At 35.4% G+C, this 23,074-nt stretch overlaps 3 protein-coding genes and 1 pseudogene across 6 annotated transcripts; 1 reads left to right on the top strand and 3 right to left on the bottom strand.

Moving 5' to 3' along the window:
- Positions 1 to 5,450: 5,450 nt before the first annotated feature.
- Positions 5,451 to 8,912, bottom strand: LOC121798210 (sulfoquinovosyl transferase SQD2-like). The gene is made up of 11 exons (XM_042197094.1): positions 8,489 to 8,912; positions 8,079 to 8,145; positions 7,804 to 7,874; positions 7,562 to 7,679; positions 7,367 to 7,440; positions 7,056 to 7,111; positions 6,899 to 6,982; positions 6,618 to 6,705; positions 6,465 to 6,542; positions 6,315 to 6,371; positions 5,451 to 6,206 (listed from the first exon to the last, which is right to left on the bottom strand). Exons 1-11 carry the CDS (start codon positions 8,602 to 8,604, stop codon positions 5,711 to 5,713), a joined length of 1,305 nt encoding a protein of 434 aa, XP_042053028.1. The 5' UTR covers positions 8,605 to 8,912; the 3' UTR covers positions 5,451 to 5,710.
- A 2,744-nt stretch (positions 8,913 to 11,656) lies between these two features.
- Positions 11,657 to 13,208, top strand: LOC121747117 (protein FLUORESCENT IN BLUE LIGHT, chloroplastic-like). The gene is made up of 4 exons (XM_042141109.1): positions 11,657 to 11,891; positions 12,190 to 12,358; positions 12,442 to 12,759; positions 12,836 to 13,208. Exons 1-4 carry the CDS (start codon positions 11,682 to 11,684, stop codon positions 13,036 to 13,038), a joined length of 900 nt encoding a protein of 299 aa, XP_041997043.1. The 5' UTR covers positions 11,657 to 11,681; the 3' UTR covers positions 13,039 to 13,208.
- A 1,217-nt stretch (positions 13,209 to 14,425) lies between these two features.
- Positions 14,426 to 18,653, bottom strand: LOC121771346 (annotated as a pseudogene).
- A 118-nt stretch (positions 18,654 to 18,771) lies between these two features.
- On the bottom strand, positions 18,772 to 21,589 carry LOC121747091 (protein NRT1/ PTR FAMILY 5.5-like). 4 transcript variants are annotated; one of them, XM_042141083.1, is made up of 5 exons: positions 21,425 to 21,589; positions 21,264 to 21,329; positions 20,713 to 20,820; positions 20,423 to 20,637; positions 18,772 to 20,315 (listed from the first exon to the last, which is right to left on the bottom strand). In XM_042141083.1, the coding sequence occupies exons 3-5, from the start codon at positions 20,747 to 20,749 to the stop codon at positions 18,909 to 18,911; spliced, it is 1,659 nt and encodes a 552-aa protein (XP_041997017.1). In that variant the 5' UTR covers positions 20,750 to 20,820; positions 21,264 to 21,329; positions 21,425 to 21,589; the 3' UTR covers positions 18,772 to 18,908. The 4 variants fall into 4 exon arrangements, with proteins under 4 accessions (XP_041997017.1, XP_041997025.1, XP_041997011.1 ...); XM_042141091.1 differs by having other exon boundaries at positions 20,713 to 20,805; XM_042141077.1 differs by having other exon boundaries at positions 20,713 to 21,329.
- Positions 21,590 to 23,074: the final 1,485 nt, after the last annotated feature.

Raw genomic sequence — 23,074 nt, 5'->3', positions numbered from 1 at the left:
ACGTGATACCTAAAACAGGATAAATAATGCATTCAAATAGTCAAAAAATGTACAGAATCACTCAAGTAATTAACATACAAATATTGCATTTATTCTTAGACTCATGTACAACAGCAGTCTAATGATGCATAATACAGGATAAATAATGCATAGAAATAGCTAAATAATGTACAAATATTGCATTCACTCTTAGACTCATGTACAAGTTCCGTACGGCTTCCTTCTGCCGTGGAGTTAAACTCTTTATACAATTCAGAAACTCTGTAGGGGTTCGTCGACAATACAGATGGTCGACGTTCCTACCCCTTGGTTTCCTATCCTCCGTCTCTTCCGGAGCTGTACTAGTCCCGGCCTCTGATAATCGCTCCCAGAATTTCTGGGCAATTCCTACTGGCAGTATATCATCGACCGCCTCGTTGATGTCCAATCGTAGCTGCTTTGATGTTGTACAACATACAGAATAATAACATACAGTTAGTTACATAATGTACAAACTGAATAAAATAATGTGGACAGTTATACTACATTCACTTATACACCCTTGTACAGAAGCATCAAAATAATGCCTAAAAACTGATACATAATGCATTTTAATAATCAAATAATATTCAGAATAAATCAACAAATGCACCATGAATATTGCAATTACCTATTGTCACATGTCCAACTACAGTCACATAAAGCATAAACCATGATAAATAATGCAATAAAATAACTAAATAATGTACAGATCTGGTCAAGTAATTAACATACAAATATTCCATTCACTCTTTGACACATGTACAACAACAGTCACACGATGCATAAAACAGGATAAATAATGCATTCAAATAGCCAAATAATGAACAGAATCACTCAAGTAATGAACATATAAAAATATTCCATTCACTCTTAGACTCATGTACAACAGCAGTCAAATGATGCATAAAACATGATAAATAATGTATAGAAATAGCTACATAATGTACAGATTCAGGCTAGTTATGAACATAAAAATATTCCATTCACTCTTTAACCCATGTACAACAGCAAGCACTTGATGCATGAAACAGGTATATAATGCATAGAAATAGTTAAATAATGTACAGATTCATTAAAACAATTCACATATAAATATTGCATTCAAGTAATGAACACACAAACATTGCATTCAAGTAATGACCACACAAACATTACATAATGTACAGATCCAGTCAAGTAAACACCAAGAACCATACTGTACACCACGTCGTACAATAATGTACAAATAATCCAAAAAATATACAAGCAAATGCAAGTAATTGCTCACCTGCAGCCTGGGTTGGTTGGCTTTTGATAGGCATGCCTCTCTTCGTCATTGCAGATCTGTGAGACGAACCACAAATCAAAATCGGATACGATTTTCACTACCAAATCGCTCAATAGACAATAGTAAACCAGTCATTAACTACAAACTTCAATAATGTACATAACCCTAACAAAATAAAAAATGATTCTAAGATTTACGAAAATTCTCGGCAAAAACGAGCTTGAAAAACGTGATATTATTTGGGAGAAAACATTGAATCGTCGATCCGGCGGTGAAAATCGTCGATTAACACTGTGTATTACGAAAACTGAAGCATTTAAACCCTACCTTGTTGTCGATTTGAACTTGATGGTTGCGGGCGAATGGAGTGTGGTTTCGGCTGTGATTCGCCGGCAGCTAGGGTTTGGAAAAGGGGAGAATTGAGGGAGACGAAATTTTGATTCTGGGTTGAGGAGAGTGACGGTTGGAGTGAGAGGGGGAGTGAGTAGATGGAAGGTCAATGAAAATCCAGCTGAAATCTCGTTCATTCCGTTTTAATTCATTGTTGTTTTACAATTATATCCATATAATGCACAGAATGAGCCTAATAATGCAACACGGGATCATTAGTAAGCTTCTCATCCGGATCGTCCATCCCTCAAATCTAACGGTTCCAATTAAGAAAGAACTTAAATCTAAGGGAGGAAAAGGAGATTAACACTACATATATATATATATATATATATATATATATATATATATATATATATTGCATTACCTATAATATTTTCTTATAAAGCTTAATATTTTAAATATATTTTAACTTTTTATATTTTATTTCTAATGGATTTAATTTTTAAAAATGACTTTCCAATTCTTTTTTTATACATTTATTTTATTTTTATCATTTCTTAGTTATTTCGTAAAGGATTTTAATTCTTTTTCTAAATCATTTAATATTTTCATCTTTTGTGTTTATAATGCATACTATTAAAATAATTCAAACTTTTCTTAAATAAGTCAAATGATGATTAGTCATTAAAAATAACACTCTATGCAGAAGCTTAAAAATTAATAATAATAATAATAATAATAATAATAATATACAAAGTATAAATTTAAAAAATTTCATTTTAGACTTTGAAAGTCATTCAAGTAATAACACTAAAAAAGTAGTAGTAATTCGTTAAAATTATTGAAAGTCAGTCAAGTAGTATTAATAAAAAGTAGAAGTAATTCGTTTTTTTTACAGAGTTTCTTACTGAAAACTTATAACATACATCGATTCTGAATCTCTAAGTCAGTATAATTATTTATCGTATCCCTAAAATCCTGGATCAGCCACTAACAGAAAGCATCACACTCCCTGTCTACTTAAAACTTATATTAGTGATATAGTCAATTTTAAGTTGGTAGAGAGGAGTCATACATTCAGTCAACGAGAGGTCATCCAGATAAAGTTATATGAGACGAACCAACTTGTCAATATTAAAGCTAACAAATGAGTTTTTTGGACTAAGACAATTCATGCAAGTAAGCAATTTTGTATTTGCTTCTAAGAAAAGATTCTCCATCTCCTAAATAAGTAAATCAAGAACCTAACATTTATGATAAAATATAAATTTAGAAGTCAACAAATAGTTATATTACTTGTGATAGTAATTAAGAAATAAAATGTAAAATCATACGTGACATTAAATCTCCGCCTTGTAATGATGATGATGGTAATATGTTTGTCCGAATTCATATGCACACGGGACTTGATGGTCTCATTCATATTGGTGACGTCAACGGAATTAGCCACACAAAATTCTTCAACTTGTCCTAATTATTGATTCCACACATTCTCCCTCAAATCTCACAAAGTCATTTTGGTTATATCAATCAAAGATATAGCTTGAATGATATTTTGATCTCTAATTTGTAAAATTGTCGACAAATCATTTGTTGACCCAAGCAACTCTATCATCAAGTATAAAATAAAAACCAAGTCATATATCTCTTAGTTCGCGTAATCAATGTTTTTGATATACCACTATTATCCGGATTAGAACAATCTCTGTACACACGTTCAAGCACTTCAATTATCGACGTCACATACTCTTTAGATGAAGCAAAGTAATGAAGTGTGGTCTACATTGAGTGTCACCCGATCGCTTGAAACTCATCTCTTGATTTAAACTTCTTGCACTTTTAATCTCTCCACTTTTTAGACCTTCGACAATCTTTTCATGTTCAAATTATCATAATTTGTCTCTCCTTTTACAAGATGTTCCACATGTATTAATAATCATGGTGACCGAAAAAATTACTTGCATCACCACGTTCTTTTATAATATTTACCCCTGTTAATTGTGCTTGATGGGCAAAACAATGAATGTACTTGGTAGATTCATTTTCATACAATATTAGTATTTTTTTAAAAGAGTGAACTATATAAATGATACATGATCTTTCACTTTTGCACATAAATGGTACCTGATCTTTATTTTATATCGCTTTTGATACATCATGACAAAAATAACCCTAGGTATCAAATATGTGAATTCTTTTTTGTTATGGAAGATATTTTTGGAAATTTCAATTAAATGGTACCAAACATGTGATTTTCTTTTTTTCTTCTTTAGTTTCTTCTTCTTTCTTTTTAGTATTTATCTTCCTTTCTTCTTTCTTTTTTTTTCTCCTTAGTTTATGTTTCCTCTTTTTTCTTTTCTCTTCTTTTTCTTCTTTCTTTTTAGTGTTTTATACATACACCTAATTGCATTCATAATATAAATCAAGAACAAAACACCTAATTAAATTAATTGAATTTTTTATTAAATTATTTTATACTCATTTTAGGATTGAAACACCTAACTAAAAATATTCAACTATATATATCATTATGAATACAATTCATAATTTTAAATTTTTATTAAGACTATATTGATTAGTTATTAATTTATTATTAAATAATAATAACAATAATAATAATAATAATAATTATTATTATTATTATTATTATTATTATTATTATTATTATATGATTCATAATTTAAATAATTATATTATAATAATTTATTAATTACTATTTTAGCATTATAATAATTAAATATAATTATAATAATTAAATATAATTTTAACTATAATTATCATTAAGTATATTTGAATGATATTTAAAAATAAATTAATTATTAATTTATAACATAAAAAATTAATATTAATATTGATTAATAATAATAGTATAAAGAGTGAGGAGAATGAGAGAAGATGTTATAATATTACTTTTGGTACTAGTTTTGTATATGCTTAAAATATCCTCTATGACACAAATGGGAAAATGTATTTGTTTAGAGGGCATATTGGGGTGAAAATTGTATCAAGTACCAAAAATGTGATTTATAGATACTAAAAACGATATAAAATAAAGATCAGATACTATTTATGTAGTTATTTTTTTAAAACCCATTGGTCGATCAGTATTCTGTTCTCATTTAGAAGGTGAGAATGGGACTGAAATATGGGCTTCCAAGTTAAAGGCAAAAATGGGCCAAGTAATAATATTAGTGGCCCGAAAGACAATTAATAAACCAATCGCAGTAGCCCACAATTTGTCAAGATTAATTCTCCTTCGTCAAAACTCCGTGGCAACTAGTATTTCACAAAGTGACGGAGCTCGTGGTTCCGGGATGCTGGGGCGGTCGGGCGGAGGGTGGTCGGGGTTCCGGGTCGCTGGAGCTCGGGCTTTCACGATAATTTATTAATAAATGTCTCTAAGTTTATATTTGTGATTTATATCCTTTTTGACACATTTAGTAATTAATATTGATCTACCACGATAATTAATAAAATCACAAATATTATAAACTTTGCGTTGCCATGATAATTAATGAGATAACTTAATGTAGTTGACAACTATCTTAAATTGACATACGTATGTCTTTTGTTGACATGTAAATATAGATGTCAACAACAGAAATATGTATATCAACTATATTTAGTTAACATACAAATGTCTTCATGTTGACTTTTATAACGTAGGTCAGTTATCAATTTTTAAGATAGTTGTCACCCTAACAGAACGTATGCGTTTAATTTGACAGTAGAAAAGACTTATAAAAATAATAGTATTTCCAATCCTTAAAATACGAACCATACCAAAGTAAAATACATTATTGAAACATAACAAAGCCAGAACTCAATCTGTCCATACTAAATTGCATTCATATTGATTCAAAAACATATACACAAACAATATTTCCAACCAAACCTAGCTACACACATTCTTAAATAATTGTTCACTTCAATCAACTAGAATACAACATACCATAATCCAACTTACTATTAGGATTACGGCAGCAATACCAGAAATCCACAACTGCAGATCCTTAACTAACTTGCACGGTTTTCTCATTCAGAAAACGTGTCTGGATGTCCGAATTCCCAACAACCAACGTCACATGATCACATCTGAATGGCACGAGGCGTTTGCAGGAAACGTTGGAACAACCATTGGAATGGTTGCAGGAACTCGTCTCTCTTCTTCCTCCAGAACCAAATGGCTGCATTATAGTTCTCATTGCGTATCTTGCGTGTGGCTGCCCTCCAATCGTACTTCTCTGTCTCCACACGAGCTGCTTTGCCTATAGTTTCACGTAGTTCTTGGTCGTGCAAGAGGGGCTTCAGTTTGCTCAAGCAATCATCGAGATCCCCTGGGGTGAACAGATAGCCAGTCTTCCCCTGCTGATCTTCAGGTATCATGTCGGGGATGCCTCCTGCACGAGCACCAACCACGGGAAGTCCGGATGACATGGCCTCCAGAACAACTTGTCCAAGAGTCTCTGACTCTGAAGGCATCACGAACACATCTCCACTCGCATATGCTTGTGAAAGCTCTTCGCCTTGTAGCATACCTGTGAATACTGCTGGCATCCCGGAGAACATCTGCTCCAAATCCTTCCTATCAACATTGAGCAATGGCTAACTATATCAGCGACGGCAAAATTGAAACAAATTGAAATGTGAAATTATCATTTTTGGGGATTCAAAGAAACTGTTCAACCCTCACCTGTATGGTCCATCACCAATGAAAGCGATCCGAGCCTCTGGGAGCTCATCCATGACCCTGTACCAGTAATACCATCCCGACACGGTCAACATCTAGAAGTAGCATCACTGTGATAGGTTAATCTTAACATCAGAATGACAGGAAAAGTACCTTTTGAGGAAATCCAAACTCTTTTCAACTCCAAGCCTCCCTACATGAACTATCAATGGCCTGTCGGGTTCTCCGTTGCTAATTTGAGAAGAGGGTTTTGAGTGAAAATTGGACTCATGTCTAAAAATAACTTTCCCAGAAGAAGTTTCTTACCTTAATCTTAATCTCATTTCTTGGGAGTGAAACCGTGGGTGAAAGCTCTCAGAATCAACGCCCTTATTCCAGATGCGTATCATGTTAGCTGCACAGTATGGGAACAAGTAAGTTTTGGATTCAGAAATGACCCGTCGACAAGAAAATACACGCAACATATATCTTTCGATTGCATGTTAGAAAATGACTTGACTTAAAAGAATTCAGATTTTCCAATCACAGATAACATGTTTGTTGCTATTTAGAGAATGATCGAACTTGCTCAATAATGTTAATATCACCTGTCGTTGCTTTAGCTTCCACAAGATCCTTCGCAATGGCAGCAGAAGGAACCAGGGTAAGGTCAGCAGCTCTGTGCAGACATTCTGGAGAACATTACAAAATTTTGCATAAGTTCCCACATTATTCGGTTTCAATCTGTAAAGAGGCGGACCTTACTTATAACTAACCACATTGGTTGCACCAGCCAGCTAAAGGTATATCTGGGTATATACCTGTAAGATACAAAAAGAATTTAGTCAGAAAGAGAAATGAATATCAAAGAGCATCAACATGGAAAACATTTTTGCCAGTCATGAGTGTAAGGATAATGAACACATTTTCAGTTGACACGAACACATTATTTTAAGGTGCACGAGGAAAAAATCATGATTGTTAAGCGAGACACTGAAAGGAAGTTTCAAGATCAAGTTATGAAATACTGGAGTATAGCGGAAAGAACATGAAAGCTAAAGACAGTTGAAACATACACTGGAACATGGGTATGATATGACATCACTAACGGAACAGATAGTAATTTTGCAATAGTGAGAGCACCAAATACCTACATCAGAACAAAGAAACGAAAATTAATGGAGTGATTATTTTCCAAAGTTATTTCTAAGTGAATACAACATTATTATCTATGTGAGAAGCATTAGGAGAATCGGATTGTGAAGCTTCACCATAATGCCAGGAGACGAAGCATGTATGATATCCGGCTTGAATTGGGAAACTGCTGATATTATTCTTGGGCTGAGTGCTAGTGACAGGGGTACGTTCTGATACCACGGAAAGGGGAAGCTGAAACGAGAATTAGCTGTTAATACATTGAAAATAAATTGGTTCGTAGACAAGTAGTTGAATCAGAGGAGACACATTATCAATTAGTTTGGTCAAGATTTAAGACAAGAACTCGAGAACTGACCTTCTTGAGCCAATCAAGAGAGCTCCATGAAACTCCTCTGGTACTCCTTCATGAGTAGTCACGACCATGACCTGAATATTCAAAAATGCAAGTCGTAACAACCTTATTTTTTATCGGAAGTATGATTGAGTCCGTAGTGTGAGTTAGTATAACTTATAATCGATGAATTTCGGATTGTGATCTTGTTTCATTTTCGAAACACACGAAAATCGGTAGAAGTATACCAAATTCTCTATATATTAAGAAGACACAACCAAAAGCAAGAAAGTGCATACCTCATCACCCATTTCTCTTAGATATTTAATGAAATTCTGGAATCTATTTTTGTATCCAGAGATATAACTGCAAACAGTTCAAAAGGCCTCTAGTCAACATAAAATAAAACACAAATCTGCTGCTAATATAATTACATGTAAAATCTTTGAATCTAAATGGTTAATGCCGTAAATACCAATCTAATTATTGTATTTAAATGCTTAATTCAAGCTTAAGTTACCTAATTAAGCAACTAAATTAACTGACTTTGGGATGTTAAGAATCTGGGAGTCATAATTATCAACTAATCACAGATTAAGACCTTAAATATGAACACTTGTGGAACAATACATCAAAAGTAGAGCGAAATCATAGAAAACATGATGAAATTGAAGTCTTTAACTCATAAATAAGCGAAAACAAGACTCACGCAAAGGGAGAGGGCTCAACAAACAGAGCAATGCGCAAAGGCTTAGCATTGACTTCGGCCTCAAACAGAGGAGGAGATCTTTCCTCTTTCCCATCTTTGAATTCTCGAATAGTCATTGCTAATACAACTTAATGAAGCAGAGTTTCTGTATCTTGTCAAGTGCAAAGATTCAACCTTTATAGAAAGAGAAAGGCTTTGGTTTCGACCATTTAATTAAGTATACTACCACATGCGACAACTAGGCAGAATTATTGGTGGCTTGTAAGAAAGCAGAGAAAAAACATTGTGGTTTTTGAGGGGTTATTGGAATTTATTGATGCTTGTGGGGCTGGAAATTGGTATCGATTAATGGGTGAGAGAAGTAGAGAAGGGACTTTCCAATTGGATATTCTCTTGGAGGAAGGGCGAATGGGGAATAATTTGAGAGCTGAGATAGCATATGCTTTAATTTTGCTATATAGGAGTAGATCATTTTGGGATGTGGTGGGTCAAGATTAATTATAGAGGGCATTTTGGTAGGAAAGATAAAATAAATATAGTATAATTGTTTTAGTCATTCTTTCTATTGAATTTCAAAATCAAAATATACGAGTTATCTACTATATTGAACAACATTTGGCATGAGTATAAACTAAAAAGCAAGTTATCTTGGCCGGAATTTACAAATAGAGTCGACACTCATATGACTTCTGTCTGCGACGTTGTCCTGCTAGCGATGATTTGATGGTGATACGACATAGAATACTCCGACACGACGTTATATAATTGTTTGTCTCATCCTCAAATAAAAAAAATTGAATCACACCACTACCCATTTTCTCATGGTCCTCTTTTATGCATCTTTGTCTCACTCATGCTCCATCTATCTCATTAAAAATGTAACGTATTCTTTTTTAGGATGTCCCATTAAAAATGAAACATAATCTAAAATGGAAATAACACATCTCTACTTTTTTTTCTCTTTCACTTTACTCTTTATCTTCATTAATTCACAAAACAACGTTGCTTAAAATCCATAGATTTCACTTTTCTGTGTTACACATCTGCTGCCCAGCATTTCAATTGTGGTTTGCAAATGCCGGAAGGTGCTACTTTCATTATTTTATAATAATAGGAGCATAAATATTTTTATAGGAAAATGAAATATATTCATAATCATGGTATATGTCTCATAAATTTTGTGTTTTTATTTCGGGGTGATTTTGTTCCGTAATAGAGTACGTAATCTCAAATTCTCAATTCAATAATTTGTTCTCCATTAATTACATATTCATAGTATTTGTTTTTGTTGCTTTCATTACATTTCTTTTTCTTTTTCTTTTTCTTTTTCTTTTTCTTTTTCTATATTTAGATTTAAAAATTCAAAAATAAAATGCAAAACTCTTTAGGACCCGTTTTATAGGTGATAAACCAAGGTTAAGGTTGGTGGGACCCACCACAATCCAATGTTTGATACAATTTTTCAGCCTGGATAAATGCAATCCAAGGCCCGAAAAAAATTGCGGCGGCCCGCCAGGCCCGCGTGAATAGTGCCCGTTTTCACTATTGGGCTTAGTTAATGTGACCCACAAAATTTGTGGGTTTATTTTATCCTCTTGTGGGTTTATTTTATCCTACATAAATCCTACATTTGGCCCGAAAATTTTATCCTATGTTAATCCTCTTGCTATAACCCACTCACTCTATAAAACGGGTCCTTATAAAATAACAAGTGATTGGTTCGATTGTTTTCATTATCACGAATTTGTTGACTTTCAAATAGGAAAAATATGTAGTATAATATTTTTTTTCTTGGCCTATGGTTCAAGAAATGGTCACAATTTTGAAAACGTGAAGGCAAGTTGATCTCACCAATAAATTCGGGATTCAAATAAGAATATCCTACTCCTTACTTGAGTAAGTATTAGATGCGTCATATATGTTGTGTACTAACCATAGAGTTCTTCCAGTCATGAAAATAATTAAATTATTGAAGTTTGTAGTTTTCGCTAACTGCTAATAATTAATATTGATTCGCTGTCAAAGTACTTAAATACTCATTAATTTTATGTATATATTGATTAAATAAAATCATAGTGACACAATGAATTTTAATATTGTTATATGCATGTGAATTGGTTTTTATTGCTTGAAACACGATCACATTCATTTATTTTTTTTATATTGTTCAGAATTCAAAAGTTTAAAGTTAGTATTGACAATTCATGACGCAAAAGTATTACAATCTGATATTATAGGATTACCTGAATTTGAACGGATTAACATGATTGACCTCTCTAATTTTAAAGTTAGTATGATCATTGGAAAATAGATGTTAATGTGAAATTAAGTTTAATAGAGAAATTCTATAATTCTACAGTAATCACATGACTTTATAGTTAAACTGTACTTAGTAACGATGAATTTTAATATTATTATATATAAATTGAATTTTATATTTCTTGAAACAAGATTCTATCACTTCATATGTTATACTAATAATAGATCAGATAGGCTTGGGCACTCTTGATTTTCTCTCCTCTTTATTCTTTTCCTAATAATATCTCATCACGTATGTACCTATGACTCTATTCACCTTGGATCTCACTTGAAATAAGAATTAGTATGACCCTTAGATAGAGAAAGTGAGTGAAAATTAGAGAAACGAAATGTGTAAAAAATATATTAAAAAAAATAAGATATTTATAGATGTAATAGAGCTATTTAAATAATGAAAAATTGAAAAACCAAGATTTAATAGCTGCGACCACCGTGACAACTGCAATGCAGCCGTAGCGAGGGCCGAAAGTAGGTGGTCGCGTTGAATTGCATGTTCCCGAAACGCAAACCCGCCGAGAATGGTTGCATTGTGATTGTGAAGCCCTCTAACATTTTATACCAAACACAAATTAATTAGAGAAAAAGATGTACATAAAATAAAACTATATAAAATCTTGTGTTGCATAGAATATGTCCATTAAAATGAGATGAATAATTAATTTAGGATTATAAGATTGAAAGTAAATATGGAGTTAATAATCAAACACGATTTAATGGGATTAAAAATTACTACTTGCTATCAAACTTGAATACTAGTAATCAAAAGTTCAAACAAAAAAAGATTACTATATTCGAAATAAAAATAAAATAAAATAAAATAAAATAAAAATAATAGAGTAACATCGGTAGTAAAGTGAAAAGGATAGAGAAGAGGATGACGACGACGACGATGAAGCAAGGGATTCTGACATTGAGCCCTTGTCAATGGCCTCACACTCTCTCTAGGGTTTCTCACTCATCTCTCAAGATACCGAAAAACCCCAAGCCCAACTCCTTTTTCAAAACCTTTGCTTCGATCAATGGCAATGCAGGTGCTTCTACTGGAGAAGATAAATTTCTTCTGCTACCGGAAAACGATCTCAAGGTGCTATAGCTATTTTAGAGTTGAAAAATCTTATATTTTGGTGGATGAGTCTCAATAAAAATTGAATCTTGTCGTTCTTGAATGTGAATTATGTGTTGTTATTTCCTCCCCTTTTTCTTTTAAAGATATGAGGATGTTTCTAGCGCTTAATTTGAGTTTTGATGAGTTATGTGATGTTGATTTCTTGTAATATTTGTGTTTTATTTATCCATTGGAAAGTATTAGTGTGGAATTATGCTCAAACGCAGAGTTTGGTAGATCTGAATTAAGTAAAGTTATTCCCTTTTCATAATGTCAGGAGAGAGTGGTCTTGAGGCTTCCAGCAACATCAATCATAGTCACCAATGCCATTTTGTTTGCTAATCCTTTTCAAGCACTAGCTGAAACATGTGAAGCTGACAACTCTGTTTTCAACATGAATATGCCATTGTTACTTTTCTTTTCCCTCATTGGGGCAACTGTTGGAGGTAGGCTGCTGTTGCTCATTTTAGAAATTCATTGCTTTCTTTTCCTTTTCCATATACTATTGCTTAATATTCCGATAATATAGGGCTTCTTGCGCGGCAGAGGAAAGGTGAGCTACTTCGGTTGAATGAACAGCTGCGCCAGATCAACTCCGCGCTGAGAAGGCAGGCTAAGATTGAATCTTATGCGCCCGGTTTGAGTTATGCTCCTAGCGGCCGCATTGCAGAGAACGAAGTCATTGTTGATTCAAGGAAGCAAGATTTGATTTCCCGTCTCAAAAACGGGAAGAATTTCCTAAGGAATCAGGACCCCGGGAGGGCGTTTTCTGAGTTCAAGGCGGCACTTGAGCTTGCTGAGAATCTTGAAGATCCAATTGAAGCAAAAAAGGCTGCAAGGGGTTTAGGTATTTCTATATCATAATTGCCTTACTTATTACTACTTGTCCTCTTTTATTGATGAAAATGGTGAACTATTCTTAGGGGCGTCGCTGCAAAGGCAGGGAAAGTATAGGGATGCCATCAAGTACCATTCCATGGTTTTGGAAATCTCGCAAAAGGAAGGAGAGGAGTCTGGAAATACAGAAGCATACGGTGCTATAGCTGATTGTTACACTGAGCTTGGAGATCTTGAGAGAGCTGCAAAATACTATGATCAGTATATTGCGAGGTTACAGTCCGACTGATCTTTCAATTCGTGTAATCTCTATCTTGCCTTTGGTTGCTGCCGTAATGCATAAGTTGAGCTTGTATGGACAATAAATTTTGTTGTAGATCTAATGTACTTGTATCTTTGAACTCCTTCTGCTCTGAACTGAAAATATTTCTCAAGGAAATTTCAGTAAACACCTAAACATATTAGTTTGTTATTTCATTAAATAGCTGCCATAGTGATGATAGAATACATAGTAGTATTAATTTTTTGGTCAGAATTTCATGAGTTGGTCGTATGTTCAGTGGCCAAAAGCATGAACAAATGTGAGGGGGTTGGCATCAATTTTGATCCTCTTGAAGCAGAGCAACACGAGATGCTGTTCCACTTGATTTCAACTATCAGCTGCTGTCTCGTCTTGTTTTGGCTCGTCCTGCGTATGGCGTTTGTAATGTAAAGCCACAAGCACGCCAGCATCCAGAAATACCAGTCCAGGCATCTCTTGTTAAGCGTGAGCAGAAACAAGCTAGTAGTTTTGCCTCCCCTCTCGCTTTCTTTTCCCGCAGCATACACTGAAAGCACATTGCACCTGATTCCCAGGCTCGATACTCCCTTCAATGAATTGTTTGATGCACCTTCTTGTGGAACCATTTTTCATAGATTGATCGTTGTAGAATGCAGCAACTGTTTTTCATGAACGAGTTGAGGCCTGCAGGCAGGATTAACTGGAAAATCAGCCATGGTATGTTCATTGGGATGTTCTCATCTGGCTTGTTGAGTAAACCATGTTTTCTGACAACTTTGATTCTATGTGTCTCTACAACAGCTGCAGCGATGCAACATAGAACTGCGGAGATGAAGATCATGACCACTCCAATTCATATGGCTACCTACCCGTTAGCCTGCTAGGTCACCATCCCGAATACGACAAAGGTCATCCACACTGAGACTGTCTGAACTGAAATTTTGGCGTCTGTTTGCCGCTTGCTTGTTTTCACTCAAATCTCCAGGCAATATGATGGCAGCCTTGTGCAGCCACCTGAATTCCAAGACTCCAAGTAACTGCTATACCATACCCTCTTTTCTACTTGGTGTTCCCTTATATATATTTTCATTGCATGAGCTAAACGGAATTAGACGATGGAAAACCCATCAGTGCCAAATAAACTTCAACGTGACTAGATTTCACTCTGATGTCTAGTTAGACGAGCGCGACCATCGCCTTTCTTGTAATATTGCTATGTGAATGGTTGGAATAGCTTGAAAGCAGCAGCCACAAACATGCTGCACACATTAGTGACCAGGCTCCTCTTTGGCCTGACCTTACGAGAGCAAGGCCAACCAGTCAGAAAAAACACTGTAATGAAAACTATATGTGGAAGCGAAAATTGCTCCAACTATAGGTACGAGTAGGACCAATGTTATTAAAAAGTGGCCATGGCGCCACCATGATGCTTTTTTGTATAGGAATTTCGTAAAAATGCTGTCGCCACAACAAATTGTTATTTTGGGACCACACTTTTTGATGGCATAATATACAGATACAAACCCAGAATTAGGAGCCAATGTCGCATACTAGTAACTTACTAGTAGGTTGCATCCTTAGAATAGACAAAACACTGCTTACAAAATCAAAAGCTTTGCTAAGTAGGGCCAAACGACCTATTAATATCTACGAGTTCTGGGCTCAATGATGAAAACATAACGAGCTACCAGCAAAGAGCAATATTGAACCAAAAGCTACTGTGCCCAAAAGTGTAAACAGAGCAGCACACATGAAAGCCTAACAGAAGAACATGGAGTTACGTACACCTTCATTTAACTTGGGCATTGGAGGAACAGGGGGAGCAGCAACACCCGACCCTGTCTCGTTGTGGCTAGATGATGTGTCTTCAAACTTCATCCACTGCCCCAACTGGCTCGCAGCCAAGTGAGCATAGCATATGGGCGCAACTGCAATACAGCAACAGTGTTAAACAACAAACTGGAAAGTCACAACGCAAAGAAGAAATACAATTAAAACAAGTTTGTAAGCAGTAGATTTCATTACCAACAGATATTGCAGTGGTGCTGCGCTGGTACCTGCAATAAAGATCAAAATAGTAAGTGGATGAGAAAAGGATTTGATAAATTGCAGTGTGTATGTTTACAATGTTTTCATCCATCAGCTTACACACAGGACAGCGAGTGAACAAGCTCCTGCCAACCTCATCCAATAGGACGTGATAATGAGTTGGCCTTGTCGTCCTCTGCAAATGAAAGGATTCGTTTGAAAGTGTACACATTTTGAAGACATGGCACCATAAAAGAGAACTTTTTGGGGATAGAACAGATAAAGAAGGTCATATATAAAAATAGTCTTATCCGACATAGTTGAAACATATTATGAATGCAACATTACATTCACCAAATAACCAGCCATAAGAACGCTAACTAAAGATAAATTATTCTATGAGATAAAAGAAAGCTCACAATCATCCCTGCGTGTGCACACAAATAAAAGTCATAGTTCTTGGGATGGCAAACTTTATTGTCAATTATTGTCCCTGAAAATCAGAATAGTATTAAGTAACAGTGTTATAAATTCATCCGCATGCTTTTGATTGGATTGGATTGAATTGAATGTACGAGTGTGTCTCACCAGGCTGCACATTATCAGGAGAATTTGTCTGGAAGAATTTTGTATGGTGATTTTTCTGTGCAATAATGTCCACAAATTTGGAAGACCAGTTCGGGTCGAGGAACTTGAATGCCTGGGGAAAGTAGGATAGAGTTAGGAAATTGGATATGCTTTATCATCTTCATGAGAGAAAAAGAAAGGCACCATAAGCCTTATGTATTAAGGTGCTGGCTTGAGGACCTACCTCTATAATCTGATTTATTTCAATATTCAGAACCTGATTAAACTGGGATTCACTTATACCATCTCTGCAGAGTTCATGCAAAGCAAAGATCTTAGAACAAACAAAACAAAACAGAACTTTGTCGAATAAACAAAACAAAACAAAACAAAATAGAACTACGTAGTGGAATCAGCTTACAGGCACAAAGAATATAGGTTCAACCATTACCTGAATATGATTATCTGGTCCGGCTTCCTTTTCCCAGAACTAGCATAGAAATCCACAAGAAGTTCACTGCAAATTGAGGCAAACAAGGGCCAGAAAATGATGATCAATAAAACTCTCATGCAGACCACATATAAAAGAATTGTTTGGTAGGGAGCTGTCGTGCTGCAGGGAGTAAAAAACTTTACCTCATAATGCCATCATCTTCAGTTTCTGACACCCGTTTGTATAGGGAATCTATCATTTCAAGTTTAGGAGATTGAGTTCGAACAGCAGCCCTATAACGACAAATTGATGGCCACTGTCTCGAGCTAACTACCTGAAAGTAAAAACAAAAGAAGTCTCTGATTGAGAATCCACATTCCATGGAGACCATAATGCCTTGCTTAAAGACAATAATTAAAACCTTAAATCTACACAAAAGATAGGGGAGTAATACCCTATGGATATATGCACAATGGGTAGGAGAACAAAGGTATTTAAAGACATGGAACGTAAGGAACTTAACCGCAGCAAAGGATGGAATATCAGACTGTCCTGGTGAGCCATGAGACACATCCATTCCGAGAATACGAGTGGGGATTTTTGAAACCACTGGAATTGTAGGGGGCAACTCACCTGCTAGCATTGAGCTCACACCACCGAGCTGACAGGAAGAAACTGTCAACATGAATGCTACAAAATATACAGAACCTAGACATTGATCCTCAGCATCACATGATAAAAATATTCTTGCATGTTTAACCTTTGCATTGATCTTCAGAAGCAAATTAGTCAGATATTGATCGTTCACTCGTGTTGGAGCTAGACATTGTGTAACTCCTCCAAAATCAGACAAGCATTTACGCTTCCAAGGGCCTACAAACAACAGTTCAATTTACAATCACATCCTCAACTAATCTAATTTTCATTGAAATATTCCAGATCAGGGATATATATAAAAGCGTACCATAAATGTCACAGTTTTTCCGCTCAGGAAGCAAACAAAGCAGAAACCTAGGTGCGCCAGGAAGCTTTGACTGCATCTCTTCCAACAGTTTCTCCACCCTGACTAGGGGAGGTGCTCGTCAATATTGCTGATTTTCTTCAAACACACCAAGGGATCTTATACAGACTGTCAAAAGAAATGTAGTATGATCAAGGGAAATACTTCAAGCACAAAACATGTTAATAGGACATGGAGAGAACATACTACTCCTTTCGCTTGACCAACTCTCTTCAGGTCTCTAATCAGGCCATCTATATCACAGCGGAGGGCAGAGAAGTTGACAACAGCCCAGCGCTCTATCTTACATGGATTAGCAAATTTCTGACGAAAGATGAAGTATTTGGAAGATCTGCTCAGACTAAAAGTTGGATATGTTATAAAAAAAATAATGATATGCACTATACAGCTGACCTTGTTGTTAAAGTTCCATCTCCCATTACGAACAAACAAATCATCACCATTGCCGACTTTGAGCTGCAAGTGTTTGCTATCACAGTAAGCAACAGGGACCATTCACAAAATATAATAAACAATTTTGAACCAACTTCTACGCATGCATATATATGTGCAATACGTATATAGAAGCAAGGTGCAACACATCATACCTTGGGGGTAGGCAGAACACGCCCTTCAGTAAAGCTACTACTGATTGAAACCCCACAAGAACGAAGCATTGGCTCAGCACCATAGTTATTGATTTTCAAAGCCTACAATCAGAAAGCAATAAAAGTACTTAGAAACACTTAATAGTAACACAACAGTTAGTACTATTCCAGATACTGGGACGGACTAACACAAGGCTTACATTACTCAGAACCGACATCCTTTCTTGTGGTTTCTGCCGAGATTTCTCCACCAAGGAGGATCGTTGGAACGTTGATAGAGCTTTTGTGTAACGTTGCAAAGAGACTAGAGAACATAGCTAATAAAAAAATAGAAGCAATCAACAATATATGATTGAAAGTAGGTATGCCTCTTCATAGTTGGGATTGACTCAAAAGCCTCTGCACTTCTAAACGTATTAGCAATCAAGAAACAGAAATTCCATATTTGATTACTGCAAATACAATTCTGAGTAGATCCAATGTGAATGTATAATTATTCTTATTTAATTGGAAATACCAACCTAATTATTCTTACCAAAACAATTTTGGATTATAAAATAATCTACTAGTTAGCATTGACAACGCATTAAAGAAAGACCGAAGTGAAAAATCTGATTTGCAAACTGTTTCAACAAAAAAAAGGCCGACTTTCCACATAAGGTTGAATATACTCCATTTATAACACAAATAATGCATAACAAAAACAAATTCTTACATTTGCAATTTCTCTAGAAACAATATCTCGAAAAAGTTGAATTCTTTACCAAAAATTCTCACAAAATATTTTGATAAAGCCACCTCTGTAAAGCCGAATCAGCTATTGGTGCCAGAATCATGAAACAGAGAAATAAGAACAATGTCATATACTCCCTTTTGAAGTCAATGCTTCTTAGTCTCTCTCTCCCTGCCAACCTCACAGAAGGGGTAGAGAGAGAGGAATAAATGCTACTCTCTTCTCTTTCTTGATTTTTAATATTGGAGGCACCATTTAACTCACTTTTTATATATATTTGGCATGTACTTTTTCTTCTCATAAACATGCTAAGTGCTAACACTAGCCTTATAATTACAACCTCTACAAGATTGCCTTTTTTTTTTGGTACAAGTTGAGAAAGCAGATTGATTCTACTATAATAGAAGAAATTAAGAAAGTGAAACTTAAGCTCGTGTACATGCAACATGAGCAATGTGGCCAGGAAATGATACAAGAAACACAACATGGACGAAGTTTCTTATACTAATCTCAACAAAAGCAACAACATGATCTATTCTGATCTCCTTCATTATATCCATCCGTGTAACCACCACCCGCGTCAGGCGTTCTCCTACCACATTCTTCCGGCTTCTTGTACCTATAAAACGACGCCACAAAAACAAACACGACCATATTCACCAAACTCAAACCCGCCAGCACCCAGTAGTAGCGGTCCAGTCGACTCCGGTTCAAGGTATGCTGAAACCAGTTTTTCCTCCCTCCCTTCTCGCTTATCTTCCCCACAACATACACGGAAAGCGCACTGCACATATATCCCAAACCGGTCACCCCTCGAATGAAGTTCACCAGGTAGTTTGCGACTGATCCAGGCGACTGATCTCTGTAGTATACACTCACGCTGTTCTCCAAAAAAGCTTCTAATCCTCCTAACAAGACGAACTGGAAAACCAGCCAATAAATACTCATCTTGATCTGCTCATCCGGCTGATCCAGCAATCCGTCACTTCTCATAACGTTAAGCCTCTTTCTCTCCACCAAAGCTGCACTTATACAACACAGGATCGAACATAGCATCCCCGCTGCTATCCCAAACGAGGGTGCCAGGTCAGTTCTGAATTCCTCCAGGAGTTTTGTCACCTTTCCGCCTAGCCAATCCTTTGTTGACCTTCTTGCTAGGAGAAGTACTTGAATAGGCAGCTTTAATCTCCCTATGTTGCGGTTGAGCTTGCTTGCTTGTTCGACAAAGTAAGTGTCTCCAATGGCGGCCACAACGCCACAAACTATGAAAGTCATCCACATTGGGACCATTCGCACTGCAATCTTGGCCTCTTCCACTTGCTCCACGGTGCAGAGCGTCCAGCTCTTCCCAGTGGGGGGATCTTCACCGGGCAATATTATGGCGGCCTTATGCAGCCCTCCGAGGCACCTTGTGGTTGTGAATTCCGTCTTCCCTATTACGTGGCCGTGATAATCCTTGTTGCTGACTGGGTAGGAACGGAAGATCTTGAGTGAGGCTGCGACGAACACTCTGAATACATTGAAGAGAGGGCTGTCGTGTGAGGGAGGATCATTGGTGTATTTGGAGAAACCGGTGAGGAAAAGGAAGGTGCCGACGACAGTGCAGATGGCTGGGATCCCAAACTTGAGAGTTGGTGGTCTGATGTATGGAAGAGCAATGGCTCCGGCTATAGACACAACCACAACCCCAAATAGGCCAATTATCTGATATATGTTAACACCTTGGCCAGAGCTCTTCTTCAGGTTAAGGTAAGGTAATAGCGAGACGAGATTACCGGCCACTCCAACAGCTATCAAGGCCAAGCCTGCGATGAGGATGCCCTTCTGAGTGCGGCCCACACATTCTGGCTCGTATCGTTTGCACGTGCCAGATGCGTTTGCGAGGGGAGGAGTTGACACAGCCACCATGGTGATCCCCTGCAAATGTTCGGTTTCTTAGATAAAATAGTGGGAAGACATAATCTAGAATTAAGTTGTGAGATTATAATTATGTTATGAACCAAACATAATACAAAGTGACTTACTGCAGCATAGGCTAAGCTAGTGAAGACAAGAAGATTCAAATAGCCGAGGTATTTGTCGACCAAGTAGAGGAAGAAGAGTGGTAATATCCGATAAACTCCGTTCCAAATGTTCAAGATGAGAGCGGCGTGGATCAAGCTGAGTCCCCAAACATCGGTGAGATAGTTTTGCATGACGAAGAGGGCGTAAGCCACCAGCACGTCTGCCCATAGCAGAGCTACACGCAAAATCCAAAGCCTATTTGTTAGTATCTAAAAATATATACAAGAGATCAAATTCAAATGGGACTTACCACTAATTCTCACAAAGCTCTTCTTCTCATCCGCCATTGTTGACAAATAAATCTGAGCTTTGAGATCTTTTTCTTAAATACTGCTAATAGCACCTAACCCGAAGATTCCTGGTTTTTTATTGTTTTGTTGTTCAATTACAACTAATATAGTTGACTAATACTACTTGTTCACATTTAACTACCAAATAATAATATGAGGTGAAAAAAAAGAACAAAAGCCTTCTTAAGTTCAACCCTTTCTATAAATGCCCTCTTCACTTCTAAAGGAATGATTACTGATTAGGATTAGCAATCGAGAAACACAAATTCCATATTTGATTCACTCCAAATACAATTCTGAGTAGATCCAATGTGAATGTATAATTATTCTTATTTAATACCAAAACATTATTGGATTATATATTAATTTATTTGCATTAAAGAAAGACCCAAGTTGCTTTATTTCAATGAAATATCAGTATGCAAAATGTGACTAAAAAGATAAGGTTGAACATTTTTTGTACCACAAATAATGCACAACAAACAAGTCTCGAAAAAGTTGAGTTGTTTACCAGAAATTCTCACTCAAGACTCTATAATATTTATGATACAGCCACTCTGTGTGAAATCCCAGTATTCTACAAAGCCAAATCAAGAAGAGTGTTATAATCATAAATCAAATTCAGAACTGAACAATATAATGAAAGAAAAGAAAAGAAAAGAGTAATCGAACCCTTTCTAAGTCGATGCTTCTTCGTCTCTTTCTCTCTCTTTACAGAAGGGGTAGAGAGAGGAACAAATGTTAGTATGCTCTTCTCTTTTTTGATTTCTAATAATGGAGGCAGCATTTAACTCACTCTTTATATGCATACGGTCGTTCACACTGAAGCTACCACGACATTACAGAGTGTGCTATCGCTGTGCTTAGTACCGCAAACTCTATATATTTTATAAATTTTAAACACTTCAACTTTATGTTAACACAGTGTAAAATTTCAGGATTTTGATATAACACAATGTCAATATAGTATTCACCGTTGACATTGTGATATATTTTTTGTTGATGTTATTTTATCATCTATTGTCATTTTCCAATGGTCCAAATCATAGTTTGTTTATTTTAATTGTTACTAGTTGTGGATGAACGAATTATATGTATAGCAATATTTTTACCGTAAATACAAATAAAGCAAATACTATTGTGTTAAATTGAATAAATTACATTGAAAGAATAGAGCAAAAAAATTTTGTTTTCAAAATTGTATGATATACTTTCTTCATTTCAAAAAATAAAAACTTTGGAGACGACATAAGTTTTAATGCAAAATCGTAAAGTAAGAGAGATGAATAGAAAAAATGGATTGAAGAGGAGAAAAAATAGTGTTATTAGTGTTAGTGAATTGTGAGATTCATTTTCTAAAATAGAGAGTTTCTACTTTTAGGAAATAGACAAAAAAGAAAAAAAATATACTTTCAGAAAAAAATGAAGCACTAATTATAGGGAATACACCAATATATTATATTAAATAATTATAATGATGAAATGAGCTCATTATTATGTATGGTTGATAACAATGAATTTTATAAATGTAATATTAAACCATTATTCGCATGGAAGGTGAAATTATAGTATTAGTCAAATGAGTACATATTTATTATATATTCCCTACATTCAAATTAAAGTAACTCATTTTCTATTTGAAATATCTCACTTAAAATGATATTGTATTTCGTAAAGTCAAAGCATCACTTTTTTTAAAATTCTCTATCCTATTTTATTACTCCCTCTATCCGCGAATAGAAGTCTCATTTTTCTATTTTAGTCCGTCCGCGAATAAGAGTCTCGGTTCACTTTTACCATAAATAGTATTAGGGACTCACCTTCCACTAACTCATTTCACTCACATTTCATTTAAAACTAATATATACAAGTGGGACCCTTATTCCACTAACTTTTTTTCACCCACTTTTCTTAACATTTATTAAAACTCGTGTCACCCATAAATGGGACTCTTAATGGCGAATGTCAGGAGTATCTTTTAAATTAACTCACATAACATAAAGCATAAAATTATGAGAAGAATAAGAAATGCTTTTTCTCTTTCAACTATATAAGCATATACATTCTTTTGCTAAAAAAATATACTATATATAAGAGCATCCACGTTGGTCGAACCATTAGTCCGACTTAAAGGGCGGACTACTTGATACAACTATCGAACCATTAGTCCGACTTAAAGGGCGGACTACTTGATACAACTAATATAGTTGACTAACACAATCTTGTTAGCGTATACTTCCTCCGTCCCCCAAATATTGTCTCATTTTGACCCGGCACAAGTTCTAAGAAATTTAATGAAAATGAGTTGAAAAGGTTAATGGA

The sequence above is a fragment of the Salvia splendens genome, chromosome 1, assembly GCF_004379255.2.
Source record: "Salvia splendens isolate huo1 chromosome 1, SspV2, whole genome shotgun sequence".
Classification (NCBI taxonomy): Eukaryota; Viridiplantae; Streptophyta; class Magnoliopsida; order Lamiales; family Lamiaceae; genus Salvia; species Salvia splendens.
Note: the sequence above shows the minus strand (reverse complement) of the source record. Positions and strands in the feature narration are given on the sequence as shown.